The following is a 22,458-nucleotide window of genomic DNA, read 5'->3' on the forward strand; positions in this document are numbered from 1 at the left end:
CGCAGCGTTCCTCTTAGGAGGCTGAATCAACTCTAAGGTGCTAAAGTATACAGGGCTGCAACCCATACTAAAGGACCTCTACACAACCTCTAACCCAGGCGCTTCTCAAGAATGAATTGACCACCCGCCAAATCAAAAAAAGGATGCGGAAGGCTTCTTAGCCTACCGTAACAACCCAAAAAACAACAATAAAAGCATTCAAGAGAAAGGTTAAAAAAGGTTATGGGATTAAGGGAATGTAGTGGCTGAGCCCTCACCTACTACTGCACTCGCTGCTACGAATGGTCCCAGGGTGTAGCAGTTCTCGTAAAGAGACTGGACATCTTTAAGATAAAATGATGCAAACACTGACTTGCTCCTCCAATAAGTTGCATCCATAATGCTCTGCAGAGAACGGTTCTTATTAAAGGCCATCGAAGTGGCTACGGCTCTCACTTCGTGGGTCCTTACCTTCAGCAAAGCAAGGTCTTCATCCTTCATGTGAGAATGGGCTTCTCTAATCAGAAGCCTTATATAAAACGAAACTCCGTTTTTGGACATGGGCATCGAAGGTTTCTTGATTGCACACCATAAGGCTTCTGACTGTCCTCGTATAGGTTTTGACCTATTAAGATAATATTTCAGAGCTCTGACAGGGCAAAGAACTCTTTCTAGCTCGTTACCTACCATGTTGGAAAGGCTAGGAATTTCAAACGATCTAGGCCAAGGACGTGAAGGAAGTTCATTCTTAGCTAAAAATCCGAGCTGTAAAGAACATGTTGCAGATTCGGATGTGAACCCAATGTTCTTGCTGAAGGCATGAACCTCACTGACTCTTTTAGCTGTTGCAAGGCAGACGAGGAAAAGAGTCTTGAGGGTAAGGTCCTTGAAGGAAGCTGACTGGAGAGGTTCGAACCTAGGAGACATAAGGAACCTTAAGACTACGTCTAGATTCCAGCCTGGAGTGGGTAAACGACGTTCTTTAGAAGTCTCAAAAGACTTAAGGATGTCTTGAAGGTCCTTGTTGGAAGAAAGGTCCAAACCTCTGTGGCGGAGAACTGAAGCCAACATACTTCTGTACCCTTTAATCGTAGGAGCCGAAAGGGATCTCTCATTCCTTAGATGTAATAGGAAGTCAGCTATTTGGGTTACAGAGGTATTGGTAGAGGAAACTGCATTGGCTCTACACCAGCTTCGGAAGACTTCCCACTTGGATTGGTAGACTCTACGAGTGGATACCCTCCTTGCTCTGGCAATCGCACTGGCTGCCTCCTTCGAAAAGCCTCTAGCTCTAGCGAATCTTTCGACAGTCTGAAGGCAGTCAGACGAAGAGCGTGGAGGTTTGGGTGCACCTTGTCTACGTGAGGTTGACGTAGAAGGTCCACTCTTAGAGGGAGAGTCCTGGGGACGTCGACCAGCCATTGTAGTACCTCTGTGAACCATTCTCTTGCAGGCCAAAGGGGAGCAACCAGCGTCAGCCGTGTCCCTTCGTGCGAGACGAACTTCTGAATGACTCTGTTGATGATCTTGAACGGTGGGAATGCGTAAAGGTCGAGATGGGACCAATTCAGCAGAAAAGCATCCACATGAACTGCTGCTGGGTCTGGAACTGGGGAACAGTACAAAGGAAGCCTCTTGGTCATGGAGGTGGCAAACAGATCTATCGTAGGCTGACCCCACAAGGTCCAAAGTTTGTTGCACACGCTCTTGTGAAGGGTCCATTCCGTGGGGATGACTTGATCTTTTCTGCTTAGGCGATCTGCTGAGACGTTCATGTTGCCCTGAATGAACCTCGTTACTAGAGTGAGGTTTAGACTTCTTGACCAAATGAGGAGGTCCCTTGCTATCTCGTACAGGTTCCTCGAATGGGTCCCTCCCTGCTTGGAGATGTAAGCCAAGGCTGTGGTGTTGTCGGAGTTCACCTCCACCACCTTGCCTAGCAGGAGGGACTTGAAGTTCATTAGGGCCATATGAACTGCCAGTAGCTCCTTGCAGTTGATGTGGAGCGTTTCCTGTTCCCTGTTCCACGTTCCCGAGCATTCCTGTCCGTTCAAGGTCGCGCCCCAGCCCGAGTCTGATGCATCCGAGAAGAGATGAAGATTGGGGGTCTGAATCGCTAACGATAGGCCCTCCTTGAGAAGGAGGTTGGTCTTCCACCACAAGAGAGTGGTCTTCATCTCTTTGGTGACAGGGATAGAGACTGCTTCGAGCGTCAAATCCTTGTCCCAATGAGCTGCTAGATGGAATTGGAGAGGGCGGAGGTGGAGTCTCCCTAACTCGACGAACAGGGCTAACGATGACAGGGTCCCTGTGAGACTCATCCACTGTCTCACCGAGCAACTGTTCCTCTTCAGCATGCTCAGGATGCAATCTAGGGCTTGGCTTATCCTTGGGGCCGATGGAAAAGCCCGAAAATCCTGACTCCGAATCTCCATTCCCAGGTAAACTATGGATTGGGAGGGAATGAGCTGGGACTTTTCTAAGTTGACTAACAGACCCAGTTCCTTGATCAAGTCTAAAGTCCAGTTGAGACTCTCCAGACAGCGACGACTCGTGGAGGCTCTCAACAGCCAGTCGTCTAAATAAAGGGAGGCTCTGATGTCCGATAAGTGGAGGAATTTTGCAATATTCCTCATCAGATGCGTAAACACCATAGGAGCTGTGCTTAGGCCAAAACACAGGGCTTGGAATTGGTACACAACCTTTCCAAAAACGAATCTCAGGAAAGGTTGGGAGTCTGGATGAATAGGAACGTGAAAGTAAGCGTCTTTCAGATCCAACGAGACCATCCAGTCCTCCTGCCTGACCGCTGCTAGGACCGACTTCGTCGTCTCCATAGTGAACGTCTGCTTGGTGACATAAGCATTGAGCGCGCTGACATCCAGCACCGGTCTCCAACCTCCTGTCTTCTTGGCCACCAGAAAGAGACGGTTGTAGAAGCCCGGGGATTGATGGTCCCGGACTATAACCACTGCCTTCTTCTGTAACAGGAGCGACACCTCCTGGTGCAACGCTAGCCTCTTGTCCTTTTCCTTGTAGTTGGGAGAGAGGTTGATGGGAGAAGTGGTCAGAGGGGGTTTGCGGCAGAATGGTATCCTGTAACCCTCCCTTAGCCACCTGACAGACTGGGCGTCTGCACCTCTCCTTTCCCAAGCTTGCCAGAAGGTCTTGAGTCTGGCTCCTACTGCTGTCTGGAGAGGAGGAGAGTCAGTGTTTGCCTTTTGAAGTCTTGGGACCTTTCCTAGACCTGCTCCTGGAAGAGTCTGGACGGGAGCTTCCTCGGCTGGGGGCTCTGCCACGAAAGGGCGGAATAAACCTTGTAGCAGGAGTATCAGCCACTGGGGTGCGGTAAGTCCTGGGAACTGAGGGAGCAACCTTAGTCTTACGAGCTGAAGAGGCCACAAGATCATGAGTGTCCTTCTGAATCAGGGCCGCAGACAAATCCTTGATAAGCTCTTCGGGAAACAAGAACTTAGAAAGCGGAGCAAAAAGGAGTTGAGACCTTTGACAAGGTGTGATGCTGGAAGAAAGAAAGGTGCAAAGTTGCTCCCTTTTCTTAAGAACTCCTGACACAAACATTGAAGCAAGCTCGCCAGACCCATCCCGAATTGCTTTATCCATGCAGGACATTAAAAGCATGGCTGAGTCCTTGTCCGCAGGGGAGGTCTTCTTACTCAAGGCCCCCAGGCACCAGTCTAGAAAATTGAACATCTCAAAGGCACGAAATACACCCTTTAAGAAGTGGTCTAAATCGGAAAAGGTCCAGCAAACCTTAGAGCGCCTCATTGCTGATCTACGAGGAGAGTCGACCAAACTTGAGAAGTCAGCCTGGGCAGAGGCAGGGACTCCCAAGCCTGGTTCCTCTCCTGTGGCATACCATACGCCCGCCTTAGAAGTGAGCTTAGTAGGGGGGAACATAAAGGAAGTCTTCCCTAGTTGCTGTTTAGACTGCAACCACTCCCCTAATATTCTTAAAGCTCTCTTAGAGGACCTAGCAAAGACGAGCTTAGTATAAGTTGACTTAACAGGTTGCATGCCCAGCGAAAACTCAGAAGGAGGAGAGCGAGGGGTAGCAGAAACAAAATGGTCCGGGTATACCTCTCTGAAAAGAGCCAGGACCTTACGAAAGTCAATGGGTAGAGGAGAAGACTTGGATTCTTCCACGTCTGATGAGGGATCCAGGTGCGCAGCTTCCTCCTCAGAAACCTCATCACCAGAGTGTAGCGAAGTGAGAGGTAAAGTAACAGCGGTATGCTGAACAGCAGAATCTGAACAAGCGGGTGCATAAACACTTGTGGTTTCATCCTCAAGTCTCTGTTGCTGAGTTAAAACCTGAGGTTCAGGCTGCAAAGACTGGTCAAGAAGAGTAGAGGAAGGTAGGCGCATGGGTTGAGGTGGCTGACTCCTAGCATGAGTTTCTTGTCTCAAGAGTTGCGCTTGCTGTAAGGGTTGCGGATGCGCAGTAGCAGGTTCCTGAGGAACGAGTTGAGGTTCCTGAGGTGTGAGCTGCGAGAGTTGAGGTAGCGGCTGCGCAGAACGCAGTTCCTGTCTCGCGAGTTGAGGTTCCTGAGGTGCTAGCGTAAGGAGTTGAGGCTCTCGCCTTGAGGAGGGTTGAGGTCGCTGCAGCGAGTGCTGAGGTGGCTGGCTCATGGATGGAAGAGGTTGTCGTACCTCAAGAGGCTGTTGCCTCGCTGGTTTAACCGCAAGAGGAAGCGGAGGAAGTAAGGCATAAGACTCCTGCTCCCATTGCTGAGGTTGCCTTAAGGAAGGCGGAGGTTGCTGCACACCGCTGGTAACTGGCAACTCAGAACGCGGTAAGGTAGGCTGAGGAACCTCAACTTCGTACGCCTGGCAGACTGGACTGCGGTGAGGCGGAGCGCTCGCAGGAGGAGGTGTAACCTTCTCAGCCTGAAACTCACTCATTAAGACCGCAAGCTGTGACTGCATGGACTGCAGCAAAGCCATCTTGGGATCAACAGACGCTAAGGTCTGCTGAGGCAAAGCCTTAACAGAAGATGAGGTCTGTTGCGGCATCACCTTACCTCTCTTAGGAGGTGTGCAGTCACCTGATGACTGCGGAGAGTCAGAGCTAATCCAATGACTGCAACCAGGTTGTAGAACTCTTGAGGTCTGGACTTTGCGTTTGAGAGGTCTTGAGACCTGAGTCCAGCGTTTTCTCCCCGACATTTCTTCTGCAGACGAGTAAAAGACGGGCTCAATCGTCTGCGGGTGGGAGTGACGGTCTCTGTAAGACACGCCCGCAACCACCGAGGATACTTCTGTGCGCCGATCAAGGCCTGCCGAACCCTTTTGCCCTTCGACATTGCTTCTCCCCTGGGCTTGGGAGCTTGCAAGAGGTCCCGGACTGGGAGGACGACTGGCACGCACAGAAGTACCCTCACGCACCACACTGACACTAGCACTTGGCACCGCACTGACACTAGCACTTGTCACAGCACTGGCACTATCACCTCCCACTGCACTTTTGACCTTAAGTTCTTTGACTTCTGCCATAAGAGACTTATGGTCACTAACCACCGATTCCACTTTGTCACCTAAAGCCTGAATGGCACGCAAAACATCGGACATATCAGGTTGAGCACAAATAGTAGGTTCGGGGGTAGCCACTACAGGGGGAGGAAAAGGTTGAGGATCATGAGGTGAGGAAAAAAGCGAAGAGCGAGAAGAACTCCTCCTAACTCTCTCTCTCTCTAACTTGGTTGAATATTTAAGGAATCGAACAAATTCAAGTTCCGAAAGTCCGGCGCATTCCTCACATCGATCTTCCAACTGACAGGGTCTTTCCCTACAGTCAGAACAAGCGGTGTGAGGATCAACCGAGGCCTTCGGAACACGCCTATTACAAGACCTACATCGTCTATGGGGTGGGGCTTGTGAAAGGTCAGACATCTTGAATCAAAGAGTTAGTCAAGGGGGATTCCAAATCAAGCAAAAAGATCGTTAACCATTAATCAAAACCAAATAAAAGCTATCTAAGCTAATTAGAAAAGTTTCCAGTATAGCGAAAGCTGAAATCTTAGAGAAATACTTCACCAAAAGCCGTGAACAATACTCCAAAATCATAAGCGTATCCCAGAACGTCTTGCCGGAAGCACGACAGAGGAAAAAGTGAGGTGGTGTCAACAAGAAGTACTGCAGTACCTGGCCACAGGTGGCGCTGGTGAGTACACCCCCTTCTAGTATAGTGATAGCTGGCGTATCCCTCCCGTAGAATTCTGTCGGGCAACGGAGTTGACAGCTACATGATTATCGGGTAAGTTTAATATTGAAAAATAGCTGTATTTTTTACCACAGTAAAAAATGACCAGCTGGGTGGAGATAGGTGAGTGGCGCAAAGCACTCCCTGTATAAAGTAGCGCAGGCTATTTGAAATCATCGTAAAGCGTGAATTTTATCGCGAATATGAGAATTTTTATCTAATAGGTATTGCATTGTTCTTGGTCGCATAGAACTGAAACCGTAAAGAAAGAACCTGCGATAAAAGAGGCTTGACTGTACAATATGAAAAAAACTTACCAAACCTGCCTAAGGAGCAATTTGTTTTCATTTTTCCCAGGAAGAGGTACATCATTGCAGTACCACTGCAAATCTGGATATGGTGATCCAAAAAGTCTAACTTCCATCTCATATGGATGTCCTAACTGCACTGCAACTTCTTGATCTTCTTTAGGATATCCAAAATTTACTGGTACTGAAATGCAAAAATAAAAACATGGTTATAACACAAATTGTTTCATTAAGGGGGGGCATTTCCTCCAAACCCCAAGCTCTCATTACTCCATCAGGTTGCTAATCCGCTTATAAGAATATAACCGTTGGCAAACATGGATTACTAAAATAAACTGCCTATAATGTCCATACTAAAGGACATAATTTTTTCTAATCCCCTCTTTCTTTTATTTTGAAATAAATATTCTGATTTTTGTATGCAGTAGTATGTCTCCTTTCATAAGGTTTCTCCCACTCAGCCAATTTTTTTTTATCTTTTGTTATAAGTTCCCGAGATTTGAGCTACAGTATTTAGCATATCTATTACTGTACTCTTCCCCAGAATTAAATCAAAGTCCTGCTAAAAATCTATTCGGCATACTCAATATAAAATATTAGGGAAGTTCTAAGAATCTTGCTGGGTCCCCTTACCAGAATAAAATCAAGGGGTGGTGCCCATTGCCGATTTCTTTCTAGAATTTTCCCTTTAGCTGAAATCTCTGGCCATTCAACTGTACTTTTGTGTAGTACGAAGCTAGTGTGTGATCGTCATTTTGACACTATGTAGTCTGTGTGCTATGTCCAGCTGCAGTCTGCAAACCACTACAACATTATTATGATTATAGTCAGACCTTAACATTTGTGGATCACAGCAGCAAATCCTGAAAAACTGAAATAACTTCTGTATCCTTAATAGCACTACAAGAATCCCTATTTTAATATCTAGCTAGAAAAAACTTTGAATATCAGCCTAAAAAGAAAATACAATAGTAACAGTATTTGTAGTTTTGTAATAGCAAATTTAGGAAAGCAATCAGAGTTATAAAACACTGAATAGAAAATACAAAAGGAAATTATCACGTAAGAGGTTGAAAATTCACTTAAATAGTAGTACGCCGGTTAACATAGGTTTGCCATACATCAGTTCCGATTTTTATAACGGTCATCCTTAAATATTAAATAGAAAGATAGCATCTGTACACAATTTCACTAGACTTTATATTGGTCTCAATGTCGACCCATTACATTAAAAATTGGTAAAAAAATTTAACTCTAAAAACAAATGGCACCGGAAATCTAAAACCCAAATCCAGTATACGAAAGCTTGACTAAAGTTAGGAAAAGGAGAAAGTTATTAAGCTATGCAAGCTAAAATAATAAAGATGAAGTTTATTAATTAACTAGTAAGGGATTTCAGATAAGGCCAATCCATGTTTACAAGAAGTCAAAACACCTGCTAACAATGCAAATGAATCGAATAAAAACATTTACTCAATTACCGGTGCATTTAACCAAAATTTACACTTACATTTTCATGTTGAAGTAACAGAAAGAAGAGAAACCTAATTACTGTTACTTTCCTTAAACAATTTGGGCTTCTATCCCACTTTGAAGAAGACACACTAAGAGGAGTTACTGTTATTGCCCAACAAACTATAGCGGTTGGGCGTAAAGTGATGTGGTTGTACCATTGTCTCCAACTAGGATGATGGTTTCTTTCAATGAAGTGATGAAGTAGCAATGACATCACTCACAGAAGACAGATTTCAGGATTAGCAGAGCTGTGGCGTGTTTTATTTGGAGGAGGAAGAATGTGCATCTTTTTTCCCATTGCTTACTCTCACCTCAGGCTTTGCAAGTTGAGGAGTTGACTTCTGAGCGACCTTCAATGACAATGCTCCAGGGAGAAACCACATTAGTTGCTCGAACATTGATGACATTACTGGGGAACTCTTTCATTGGAGGGAGGGTAGGCACACTCACTGTGGCTTGCAACACAGACACAGGGGTTTTGGGCTCTAGAATCATAGGCAAAAGGGTAGCAGTGATAGGAATAAGGGTAGGGGTAGCAAATATAAAGGTGACTGGATCAGAGGTGATGCAAGGAGTAACACCAGGTACTGGGGCAACAAGAATTTTTCACCATGGAACCAACTTACACCAAACATTAATGCCCCAATTTGAGATGGAACCTTTAATACTACCACTGGTGTCAAAGGGCACGCTTTCACAGTCCCTCTTGAGCTTCAGGATCACGAGGCACCACCAACGGGGACACCACATGGGACATCATTGGGGTCACTGGCATTGGAGTCAAAGCTACATCACTCTTAATCACTAATGTCACAACAAAAGATACTGGCACTGGGGTCACTGGGGTCAGGTAGTCAAAGCTACCAGGCTACCTGCTTCCTTAGCAAAGTCAGACCTAAGGAGCTCGAGTCTGAGCCTGAAAAGCGCGATTACATAGATCTGAGGTTTCATCTCTCCTGATGTATACTCCTCAGGGACTGAGCCACAGTGTATGCACAGAATCATTGATAGCAGTTGCATTAGATAAGGGAACGAAAAAGGTGAAAGACTTCCTTTGAGTCTTCATGGGTGTTGCCAAAAGAGACACAAGAGAAAGCTTAGCTCTATTCTTCACCCTCAAGGCATACATCTGCCACTGCAAAGGAGGCCACAACCTACACTCGGTATACACATATGATTGTGAACAATCAAGCCCCTTGCAATACGCACAGAGAAAGTGTGGATCTACAGCCGGTTTTGCCATAAACCAGTTGCAGCGTTCACCCTTTCCCCGTCAAGTACGAATCTCCTTCACATCCATAGTCACAAACAGCAACAGCCAACATTTTCTTTCTCAAAGAAAAAGAAAAAAGATCAAAACTATTGGTTAGAGCACAATAGAATAGCAGTACTTATTGCAACTGAAAACAATAGTGAAGAGCTTCCAACCAGCGAGGGAAGCGGGGTTACTCACCCACGCTCACCACCTATTGTTATCTACCTTGTTAACGAATTTAAAAACAGTTCCAGCTCCACTGAAAACCTTCCCCTATTTTAAAAGACAAGAGGTTTATATACACATATGAACAAATTATTGTTGTGTATATATGCGCTGAACAATGAAAACATCAATACTGTATACACTTTTCTCATTTCAATAAAATCACAAATGCGTTGTACAGTATTATACTTACCATTTGTTATGAGTAGATTTCCAATTTTAGTGAGTCCACTTTTTGTAAGAACAAATTGAACATCTTCTACTGTAAAGTACAATTGAATAAATTTGTCCATTAAATCTCTTGCTGGAGACCCCTTCAGTTCCATTTCCCGGATGTCAGCCGAGCTAAAATAGAAGATTCAACTTTAATGAATAAAAATGAGCGAAGTGTATTTCACAATGAAACCTCTCATAGTTCAACATCATCATTGTAAGTCTATAAGGTTTGATAACAAAACACATCTGGGGAGAAAACTGGTTAAATAATTAAATTAAACAGGGTAACTATGCCTTTAAACTAAAAAACACTATCCATAATAAGGGTGAACACTAAGTCGAGGAGTGAGGCTTCAGAACAGTTAGAGAGTTACAAGCACACTACTACTGCAGAACATTACCATAGATAACAGACATGCATAATATAAAGCTTCCTCAGGAAGAGCATCATTATTTTTATGGCAAAAAGATGACAAATTTGGGAATATTTTGTACTTTTCCTAACTATACAAACCTGAAGCTCTTTACATAGGAGTATTATTTTGGAGCTAGCTGAAAACCAGGGGGGTATCCCACCACCTCACTCACACCAGCAATAGTAAACATCATCATTTTGCAATAGCGGCAGGACTTCTAGGGGTAGGTGATGGCGGGATCAGTATGTGTAAAGAGCTCCAGGTTCGTATAGTTAGAAAAAATACAAATTATTTCCAAATTTATCATTTGCTCCGACACTATAGACAAACCTTATGCTATTTACATAGGAGACTCATCTAATTGTGGGTGGAAGTCCTAAACCCAACTGGCTGGAGACTGTCCCAGTGGTATGAGAGTGATCTTGTTGAATGGCTCTCTCAATTACTAGCCTGATCTAGGAAGAGATCAAGTTCTTAGTGATCTTCCTTTTATCCATCCCCATGCTCACAAAGAGCCTGTTGATCTGTGGGCAGGCTCTTTCAGTTCTCTTCAGATATTTCCTCAGGTGCCCTCACAGGGTAGAGTAACAGCTGATCAGAATCGTCAGTCACGGATAAGAGACTCTCAATCCACAACAGCCTGAATCTAGGATCCTCTACAGCCGGATTTTCAGTCTTGGCTACAAACTCAGGGACGAAATTGAGTGTCACTTGCCCCTGTCCTCTTGAATGGGCAATATCATAGGACTGACCATGAAGCTCACTGACTCTCTTTGCAAAGGCAGGGCTAGAAGGAAGAATGTCTTCAGGATCAAGTCTCGATCTGAGTCTTGTTGAAGAGATTTGTAAGGGGGCTCCTTTCAGTGAACAAAGTACCTTCACTACATTCTAAGGAAGTAGACTGACTTCTGACTGAGGGCATGTGCCCTCAAATTTTTGTACAAGTACAGACCCTTCTTTGCCAGTAAATCTGCATTTTCGTTTCCAGACACACTTTCGTGTACCAGAACCCAGAAAAATTGATCTATTATACCTCTAAAACCAATAGTAAAAAGCCGTTCAAAAATCTTTAAAACTAAAGGGTTATTGGAATTAAAAACTTCTAAAGCTTGAAGGATACTCCTTTGCATCACTAAAAATGGTCAAATTAACCCCCCCTTCCAACGCTACTTTTTCAATAGCGGTTAGTATGCCGTATAGTTCGGCCGTAAATATGGAAGCTATTAGAGGAAGTGCACCTCTACAATTAAAAACATTACTTTATACTCCAAATTCAATGCCAGCATCGGTTTTGGAGCCATCTGTACAGTATTACAAATGAGGTCGTCGTACTTCTTCATCTCCAGAAGAGACAGATCCTGAGATGAAGAGAAGTACACTACTGCCCCTGACCAGTTGTCAACCCAAGATGTTGCTTGCAGGCTCACCATGGCTGCAGCTTCTATAGCAGCTGAATCAGGAGGCCGAGAACAATATGCCCTCGTACAGTACTCGAGCTTTCCACTGTAGTGCCTATCATCTGAGATGATGCTGTTGAATCAATCAGAAAAGGCAAAGGTGTTGCTTCTAGTGCATAGTATTTTCGCTGTCACGAGAAGGCTGGAGGTAAGATCTTGGTAGACCAACTTGCATGAAAAGAATTATTTACACCTGAGATCTGAGAATTGATTCTGTTCGCTGTGCCCTACACAATTACCAACAATGGTAGCTCTAGGAGGGTCTCAACCTTTCATGGGCATCAAAATCTGGATCAATCGCCGTCATCCTACCTGTGATAGGCTTTGTGGAAACCTCCCTAAGGTCATTAAACTTCCTGATGAGGGCCAGGACCTTTATGTAGGTGGTCTCTGTCTTAGGACTTTCAATTTCTGCTGGCAACAGGCCTGAAACAGGAACCAAAGGGTAGACACCATCCCAAGACCCTTCTCCCTTCACGAAGGAAGAGGACTCAACAGGAACCACTGCAAGTACCTCCTACCCATTGGAGTATACTTGGACTACACCAACAGAACGAGGTTAGTATTCCACAGTGGAAGAAGGAACCGAACATCGTCATCCAGAATACGAGGTTGAGCTGCACTTTACTCTCTTTCCCTTTTCCTTATCCATATCACAATGGTGTGCAGGGGTACAGTATACCGCCAGGAGACACAATCCTTACGTGTAAGAGGGTCACTGGAGTCTGGCCTGTCTTGTTCCAAAGAGAAACCTTTTCTCAGATTGGTCTCGGTGCATTAGACAATCTTGCTGGTCTGACTAGTGATGAAATGTCTTCCACTGATGGATCAAAACAAGCGACTAAACCTCAGAGACATTAGAAAAGCTTTCACTCTTTGTTCATTCGCGAGGAGTTGCCTGGGTCAGTGTCCTCCTCGTACCTGAAGACCAAACACTGTGATTGGTAACTCAATGAATGATCCCTCAGTGATGGATTAAAAAGAGACCAGGCACATACAAGCTGGGAATGTGAAGGTCTAGAATTTTGGGACTGAGAATGGGAGAACAAAGAAAGGGGGGAAACTGAGAACAGGGAGACCTAGAGAGTACAGCTTGAGTAGGAGGATCTTTTACCTTTGGAGAATTGGAATGCGGAGATCTGCTGCCGATCTTACAAGTGGAAATATTCACGCATGCGGCAACGATCACGTGCCTGGAGGTGATTGTGTAAGTGGTAACAATCGTGCTTATGGAGGCATTCATGCACATGGTGATCAAGCTTACGAGGTGTTCAAGTGCGTGGAGATAATTTTGTGCATGGTGATTGTGGAGCTTGTAAGCAAGAGGAACAATCAGAGGACTCAACACCTCAAGTAAATTTCTTAGGAGTAGCCTCTTAAAGTTAGAGTGCGCGGCAATGTTCGTCGACATGGAGGAGTCAACGATATATCAAGGGAACCTCTTTGGGCAGGAAAGGAATGAGAGCAAGGCTCTGTGTCCTGACCAATAGTGCTCATACCTCATATCTTGCGTGACTTGGCACTGGTAACAATGGTGTCAGCTCTTGCACAGCATCTCATAGTACAATGCCTACACAGGGGAAAGGGTTTAATAGAAGCTTTGAGGCTCCCATGAAACCATGCTGAGGAACCAGACTGAGACTCAGAGAGCCAGACTGACCAGTAATCCTGTGCCTAGGTAATTCCTTCTTCCTTCTTTAGGGCAGGCTTCAAAGGGTCAGCAAGCAAAACAAAGGCAGAAACTGAAGAGGTAAGAGGGGAAGCAGAGTAAAAATGCTTCCAATCCAATCTGTCTTCACCAAAAGACAGGAATTTCCTGGCTGGTGACGATCCCCCTGGAGCAGACGAAGGAGGATCTGCAGCAGCAGCAGGCAAGAACATATCAATGGATGACATCTCATGACTCTCCTCTGCATGTGGTGAAGATGAAGAGGAGGGAGTAGGCAAAGAAGTTTTCTAGGTACTAGCACCTCCAGAAGCTTCTCCACTGATGGGGCACCATCAATACTCAATGCAGGCCACAGAATACCAAGATCGAGGTTCTTCCAGGAAGAGAGGTCGTCAACAGCAGGCTAAATGATGGGTGTACAGAACTTTGAGAGAGAGGCAGGGGTGTCATACTTTCGCTGATGGAATGCAATACTCATGTCTCACTCAAAAGACCCCAGAGCAAATTCCTCTGGGGACCAAGCCCTAGAAGAAGTCTAAGGACCTGAAGTTGGGAGGAGAGAGCTAAAGAATTTCTTCGGCATCAGCTTGGGCACTACCAAGTCTAATGCTGATGAATTCCTCTTTAACTTCTTACTTTTGTTTGAATATTTCACCCAATGCACAGGAGGCCTCTCCATACTCTCGTCACAAGGGTGACTATGAGCAGTCATGCCCCCTGTAGAAGATACATAGTTGGTGGGGATCGATGTCAGTCTCGCTCCTGTCCCGGCCACCTCCTTGACCGAGCTTAAAAAGGCAAAGCAGCATGTCTGCCCAAGGAACCAACATCACCAATCAACTTCAAGGTAACCAAATTCTCTACACAGAAAGAGCTTAAAAAAAATTAAGCAGCCAAAGCAGGACGCAGGGAGGTACATCTGTATACCACTGAAGCCGTAGTTAACATGTGTTGTTCCACTTGGGGATTACCAGTCACCCAACAGTCAACTATGTTTACTTCGTTAAAAAGCTAAACGGTCATTCCAGCTACGAGGGTTTGTATTATGTGTAAGAACAAATCATTATTAGTGATATAAAAAAACACAGTACAGGTATATATATTGGCCAAGAGAACTTACGTCAGAACAGGATCTTCAGCGAACCAATCTTGTATAAAACTTGCAACAGATTTCCAATTATTATCCTCTTTCAGTGCATTTTCCAAATTCTTTTCCACTTCATAAGGAATATCAGCAAAATTCAATTTTGATGATAATATATGCATGTTGCCTGCTCATAAAATGTTTCACTACAATCTGAAATTGGTTAAAAGTATTTAAATTTAAGGAAATACCTCCCCATTTCCATAATAAGCAATTTAAAATATCTAACATACAGAACAATTTTGGATATTAGCTTACTGGAGTGTGGATATTAATGGGTGTTTTACTCTACAGTCATAGGACATCCTTCTTTACAGTCATAGGACATCCTTCTTTACATGTTTGAGAGGTGGGATTGTGATATATGAAGCTATATTGGTAAAAATCCCTCAATCCTTCTTACAAAATTCAGATTGGTACCTACACAATTGAAATTTTAAAAAATCAAATTAAAACTGATTATTTCAATATTTACCTGAAATGTATGCGCTATCAATAATATCAATGAAAAACTCAGCGGTGATACAAGTAAGAAATAATCCTTTTTATATAGATGCATGCAAACCCTCTATTTCTCCTAGTTAAGATGTAGCAGACATCCCCAAACCCCAGTTAACTTGATTTCTCATTTTGTTAACATACTCTAAAACTGGTATTGTGTTGTCATGTATGATCCTGAGATAAGTCCTTGAAGATGGATGGACTGGGATCTGGAAGTATGCATGTCCTTGAGATCCAGTGTGCTCATGAAGTCCAGTGGTCTTACCGCCTGTCTGACCGTGTCTGCCGTCTCCATGCTAAACTGAGTTTGTAGATCAAACTTGTTTTGAGCTGAAAGGTTGATGACGCGTCTCTAGCCTCCAGATGCCTTTTTCACAAGAAAGTCGAATGAAAAAGCCTGGGGATATGTCCGAGACCCTCTGGAGAGCGCCCTTCTTCTCAATGGTCAGGACTTCACCCCGGAGGACCTGCTCCTTTGCAGATAGATCCCTTCGCATAGGAGCTTGATGGAACTGGATTCCTACTCAACTGAAGAGGAGAGCTTGTCAATTGCTGATGCTCCTTTTGCTACCAGAGTGGTCCCACAAGGCCTCTCTTGAAGATGCCTTGCCGCCCTGGCTGAAACGTTCTTAGGAACCATCTTGGCGTCCTTTGTCTCTTTTCCAGGCTGGAAGGAATTCCTCCAGCAGCGATGGTCTGGAGGACTCCTCCCGCCTAGAGGAGGGCTGTTCCGCTCTTGCTGAAGAAACTGCCACCGGATGTTCAGTCTCCTTGGAGACAAGACGTAGCTCCGAAGGGACTACCTCTATTGCTAACAGACAGAACGAGGACGTCAGAGATCTCCCAAGGAGATTGGGAGCCTTGGCTTGTATGAGGGTGGCTGGTGTACCCCATAGGAGGATTCAGGTGCCTCATTCTCCTTTTCTTCGTCGTCAGCACCAGCTTCATTTGGACTTACAGCAGTCCTGTTGGATGTCCCCTACCACTCCTGCTCCTCGCACCTTCCTAATAAGAGGGATGAACATCTTCAGAGATGGAGGCATGGGAGGGGCTGGGCCTGAGGCTTTCCGTCAAGGACCAGATGGAGGCATGGGAGGGGCTGGGCCTGAGGCTTTCCGTCAAGGACCAGATGGAGGAAAGGCCTAACTGGAAGGGACTAATTTCTCTAACAGGATCCTCGGAGTGCTAGCTACTGCCTGGTCTGAAGGGGGCACACCCAAGACATCTCGACGCACTGCCTTCACTAAGGCATCGAACCAAGAAGGTTCTTTGGCCGACTCAGAGAGGACAAGAATCTCCCTAGGAAGGCTAAGCGATGGAGATCCCCTTCTTGGAGTTCGTGGCCTTGGAACCTGGAATGAAGGGGAGTGAGTTCTCTTACCTGGTATGATGGGCATAGGCATGGCTTCTCGCTCTGGCTTGAAAGAGCACGATGTAGTAATGGTAGAGGAAGATAGCTGGATCCTCAAAGACTTTTTCTGGATAGCTGGAAAGGGTACTGGACGTCTGCCATGCTGGGACTCAGCTGGAAAGTGATGATCACCCCATGAACGAAGAGGCTCTCATGCATAAGTAGAGGTTTAGGCAGGTCCTGGATACATGGGACTAGGGGATGGCAGATCTGGGCGAGTGTACTTCACGAGCATAAGTAAGAACAGGGTTGGTCATCAAGTGACTAGAGGGCTCACAAGATTGAAGCGGCGAGCATTAACGCATCAGTTGAAGGTGACGAGCAGACTGGAATCCCTTAGCAGGATGAAAAACATCCTCGGACGAGAGGGCAAGCAGCGATCGCGAGTTGAAGGCGAGTTCTCATAAAAAGGAGGAAAGATGTCATCTCTTCGTCAATCGTGAGTTGGTCATGCGAAGGTGAACCGGTGAAGAGTCGGTGAAGAGTCCCTGGAAGAGCAACAGTGATCAGTAGCTGGCGAATGATGATCATGAGTTGGCTAGTGGCGATCCCTACCAGCCGAATGATGATCACGCTAAGGTAAGTGACAATCGCGAGCTCGCAAGTTGTGATTACGAGCTGACTAGTGAAGATCACGAGATGGCGAGTGACAATCACAAGGAGCCGAGTGACAATCACGTGCTGGCAAGCGACGCTTGTGAGCTGGCAAACAACAAGGAGCTGGCAAACGACGAGGAGATAACGATCGCCAAGGAGCTGGCGAATGACGAGCTGGTGAACGCCGAGGAGCTGGTGGACGACAAGTAGCTGGTGAACGACGATTAGCTGGTAAATGTCGCGTAGCTGGCAAACGATGAGCAGCTGGTAAATGATGAGTAGCTGGCAAATGCTGAGGAGATGGCGAGTAATGATCACAAGCTAACTGACAACGAGGAGCTGGCGAGTAATGATCTCGGGTTGGTGAGTGACAATCAAGAGTTGGCAAGTGACGATCATACGGTACTCCTAGTGTAGTGAATAAATTTTTAAAAGTTCAATGTGTTATCCTTCTAAGGTTAAAGTATCCCAAGTGCGATTATGGTAAGGATTTATTTGTGATTTACTTTATCATAATGGAAGGCCCCCACTAGGTCTCTGACCTGAAAACTACTAGGTTAGGTATGTGGGTTTGTTAGATTCTGTGGCCTTTTACAAATCTCGAAAGTGTTAAAAAATCAGGTTTTGTCCTGTTTTTGCACGCCCGAAGTCCCAGGTTCCCTCCTGTATCCGTCGGAAAGGAGGGGGTCCATAATGGTATAACGGCTTATTTGCAGTGAAAATAAAGGTCAAATTCATTAAAAGCACACTACACACCATTTACAATGTCAAAAAGCTGTTTTTCCTTATAGAAATGTTGTACCGTCTTCTTCTTCTTCTTTGTCTACATCTTTTCCCACTTCTATGTAGGGTCGATGTTTCTGGTCAGCTTTCTCCATCTACCTCTGTCCCACACCTCATCACCGGTTAATCCCTTTGATCGAAGGTCATCCTTGATACAGTCCACCCACCTTCGCTTTGGTCTCCCTCTCTTTCTCGTTCCCTGTACCTCCATTTCCATGACTCTCCTCCCAATATACTGTTCATTTCTTCTCATGACATGACCATACCACCTCAGTCTACTTTCTAGGATCTATAATTTTACCTTTTGTGGTCCGTCAGGTACATCATATTTTTTATCATTTACTGCATTGGTTACATTAGGTAGGGTAGCATACATTAGGTTCATTAAGATGGTTTTATTCATCTTTTAAACTGCATCTCAACTTCCTATAAATACTCCAAACAATTACTGCATACACTTTGTCTTGAGACATGATAAAATTAGATAACCAGTAAAAATTTACTGTAGTACAATATTCCTAATGAAGAATATAGTGTTCCTTGTGTATTTAAAGACAATTAAAACTATTCAGATGAAAATACTTGGGGAACTCCATATTTTCAAAATTAGCAGTGTTTTAAAATTCTAGAAATCATGACTTAAACACCACGTGGGATGAATGAAGTTTGTCGAGGCAGGTGCAAACTTTCTTATTACTTTTTAAATCAATTTTATCTTTTGGAAATTGTTGTTTATCCTAGTCTGAAATACGATATGACGCTAGTTTTACAATTTAAGGAGCCTTTGTATACCAGCGGCCAATTTCTTCCACATGCATAGAGAATGGACACCAACAAACCTAAACTTCCCCACCTAAGCTAACCTACAAGCTGCATTCTTAGCTACTTACCTAGCAAGAGATGGGGGGCTGACTCCCCACTGCAACCCCCTTTACACTGCCGTATTTTTAGCTGGCGGTCATCATGCATACAGGTGGCCGCTATCATACATACACCCCCAATTTAAGAAATATGATTTTGAGTTTCCATGGCAAGAGTGAAGCCAGTAAGGAAGCAAACACAGGGTGGAGACTTAGTCTTAGGCTAAGCTAAGGATATGGAAGTCTAAGATGGAGTCGCAAGGGGTCATAGCCCCAGGGTTATATTATAGTTGTGGACAGAAAAACTTATCTACTAAACAACAGGTGTTTCCTATGAAAAATCAGCCGTTTTCTTTGAAAATAACACATATATACTGTAAAGGAAAACTTAGTGATATATATATATATATATATATATATATATATATATATATATATATATATATATATATATATATATATATCTACCGATAAGGGGGGACACCCGACAAAAACAAATAGAATTCGGGGTGTGTGTATGATAGCGGCCACCTGCATATATGATTACAGCTGACTTAGAATACGGTAGCATAAGGGGGATCGCAGGGGGGGGGGGGGTAAGTGGGTAAGGACACAGCTTGTAGGTTAGGTTGGGGGAGGGGAAGTTGGGATTAGTTCATGTCCATTTTAAATCCACAAGGGAGGAACTGGCCGCCGACATACAAAGGCTCCTAGAATTATTTAACGAAAAAAATATTCCCTGTAATAATGAAAGCTAAATTCAGTGAAAACTTATTACTTAATAACTAAAAACGAATTTCTCCGTTTAAAATGTTGTTCCGTCCATTTCTAGAATTTTACCATGGCTCCTAGGTTAGGTACAGAACTTTAGGCAATTTGGGGAACCTTTAGTTAGGCAGTGTTCTTGTGATTGTTTCCTTTTCAAATTAGATCCCTTTTCCAATTATGTTCGAAATAACAAAAAACAAAAACAAAACAAAAATACGTTAATCTAATACTGTACTAGCAATTGACTGAATAACCTGTTTCGTCTGGGCTAACCTAAAGTTGGGCTAATATGGAAAAAATGCCTTAATATTTCCTTTTTACTGATTTAGTATCTATTTTCGTCCCGTAATTGACTTAAGTAATGTCTCTTCTTAATTACACAATAATTCTAAATTTCTGAATGACGTAAACTTGTCAGTCTCTATGCATTAAAATCATTCCTTTATAATAGGTGGAAACAACATATTTAAGCATAAAAGCTTGAATAATAAAAGGTTCTTTACTCACAATGACTTAAAATAAAAGCCCCTTTTATCAATTTGTTAACTTAACTTAAACTACCACTTACTTGGGATATAGAAATGTCATTATAATTTTTAGTCTATTTTTCCTCATTACGGTTTGGGGACTAATGGGGGATTGGTCTAGGGTTCCTAGGGGGAGGGGGGGGGTGTATACTTACGAGGACTAATAATTTTCGTTTATTATTTATATCAAAGACTTTACTGTCTATTTTTTATATCAAAGACTTTATTGACTTGTTTTATATCAAAGACTTTATAGTTGTTTTTATATAAAAAAAACCTTAATGTCTGTTTTTTTTATATCAAAGACTTTATTGTCTTTTTTATATGAAAGACTTTATTGACTTTTTTATATCAAAGACTTTATAGTTGTTTTTATATAAAAATAACCTTATTGTCTGTGTTTTTTATATCAAAGACTTTATTGTCTTTTTTATATGAAAGACTTTATTGACTTTTTTATATAAAAGACTTTATAGTTGTTTTTATATCAAAAACCTTATTGTCTTTTTTTTATATCAAAGACTTTATTGTCTTTTTTTTTATGAAAGACTTTTTTGTCTTTTTTTATATGAAAGACTTTTTTGTCTTTTATATCAAAGACTTTACTGCCTGTTTTATTCAATAATTCGTTATATTTCTAAGCTGGATATCCTAACACATGTAACCTTTATTTCATATACTTCATAACTTACAAGTAAAATCTTTGATGATAGAAAATTATACTTTAACAGCAACAACAGTTTGTTTTCTTTGCCCTCTTGATAATCTTGATGTCGTCGTCTTGTGTTATGTTGTTAAATCTCATTAATTTTATGTGTATCATTAATCTGATGTTGAAATGTACCAATGACCTGGTTATATTTTCAATTTTGTTTTTTAAAGAACTCGAGAAAAATTATTTAATGGTTCATAGTCACTGTATCCACCAAAGGTTTTTTTTTTTTTTTTCCATTATACCATTTAGGAGACGATATAACTTTTTGATAACTGTTGCGGCTACCCAGATCTTTCTCTTATAATATTCACCTTTTTTTCTTTCTTATTGGGTAGTTGTATTGACAGCAATTTTGTATTCTACACGTTCTGTGTTTTTAACTAATTCCACTTTCTTTCTCTACGTCTTTTTACCTGCATTTCACCAAAGTCTCTCCATCAAACCAAGGAGATTGGTCTTTAACAGTTACAGTCTTTTCCATCAGTTGGTACATGGCATCATATTAACTTTTACTCACTATATTATAAGTGGTCGTAAGACAGCCAACACATATATCCCAACAACAGTTAGTTATCACTATCACATGTAATGTTTATAGCATAATTTATTTTCTTTGTAACTTCAATAAATACCGTAAGAGAAAATTTTGATTCATATACAGTTTCTCTTTACTACTGCGTGTTTCTGGAGGGGTAGACTAAACATAATAAGTTTGTGCACCGGAGAGATAGTAAATTTCTCTTCAACATTTAAATCGGATACAATGTTGTCCATTCTATCACTCAAAACTTTAGAATTTTTGGTAATTTTGTATATTATTCCATGGTGTGATTTCGCACAAGATATATATGATTTCCTATAGCAAATAACGTGATTTAACCGATTTTGATGATCATTTCATTGTTCTTTACTTCTTTCTTTTATTATTTAAGTTTCTCCCAATATTGTAGTTACCCCTAAAACTTTCACTCCCATACTTTACGTTTTCTTCAGCAAAATAAGGGTAGACTACACTGAATTTAACTCGTTGGATCTAACGTTACTACTGCTAAGCTTATGTTACCTCTCGGTACCTATTTAGGTCTGCTTAATTTTAAGATGTATGTCCTCCGCACCAGCCCATTGTTAATTGCTCATATAAATTATTAATTTTTAGTAAGCCAGAATAGGTAGGATTATTAGGTATGTATATTCCTTATTATTATTATTATCAAATGCTAAGCTACATCCCTAGATGATAAAGCAGGATGCTATAATCCCAGGGGCTGCAACAGGGAAAATAACCCAGTGAGGAAAGGACACAAGGAAAAATAAAATATTTTAAGAACAGCAAAAGCACAAATAAATATTTCCTATATGAACTATAAAAACTGTAAACAAGAGGAAGAGAAACTAGATAGAACAGTGTGCCCGAGTGTACCCTCAAGCAAGAGAACTCTAACCCAAGACAGTGGAAGACTAAGGTACAGACGCTATGACACTATCCAAGACTAGAGAACAATGGCTTGATTTTGGAGTGTCCTTCTCCTAGAAGAGCTGCTTACCATAGGTAAAGAGCCTCTTCTACCTTTACCAAGAGGAAAGTAGCCACTGAACAATTACAGTTTAGTAGTTAACCCCTTGGGAGAAAAAATTTTTTTTTGGTAATCTTAGTGTTGTCAGGTGTGAGGACAGAGGAGAATCTGTAAAGAATAGGCCAGATTATCCAGTGTCCGTGTAGGCAAAGGGAAAGACTCGTAACCAGAGAGAAAGATCCAATGTAGTACTGTCTGGCTAGTCAAAGGACCCCATAACTCTCTAGCGGTAGTATCTCAACGAGCGACTGGTGCCATGGCCAACCTACTCTTCGTATTTTGCTCAAATTCCTGCCTCCTACTCGCTCCTTCCGTTAT

General features: G+C 42.9%; 1 protein-coding gene across 1 annotated transcript in view; it reads right to left on the minus strand.

Annotated features, from left to right (window-relative positions):
• LOC137658414 (mucosa-associated lymphoid tissue lymphoma translocation protein 1-like) overlaps positions 1 to 19,982 on the minus strand; it is a 68,933-nt gene extending 48,951 nt beyond the window's left edge. The window contains exons 1-4 of the mRNA XM_068393104.1: positions 19,893 to 19,982; positions 14,381 to 14,557; positions 9,696 to 9,847; positions 6,517 to 6,691 (exon numbers count right to left, since the gene is read on the minus strand). Of these exons, the coding sequence (XP_068249205.1) occupies positions 6,517 to 6,691; positions 9,696 to 9,847; positions 14,381 to 14,526 (473 nt within the window). The 5' untranslated portion in view covers positions 14,527 to 14,557; positions 19,893 to 19,982. The remainder of the gene's footprint in view (positions 1 to 6,516; positions 6,692 to 9,695; positions 9,848 to 14,380; positions 14,558 to 19,892) is intronic.
• Positions 19,983 to 22,458: the final 2,476 nt, after the last annotated feature.

The sequence above is a fragment of the Palaemon carinicauda genome, chromosome 19 (assembly GCF_036898095.1).
Source record: "Palaemon carinicauda isolate YSFRI2023 chromosome 19, ASM3689809v2, whole genome shotgun sequence".
NCBI classification, from domain to species: domain Eukaryota; kingdom Metazoa; phylum Arthropoda; class Malacostraca; order Decapoda; family Palaemonidae; genus Palaemon; species Palaemon carinicauda.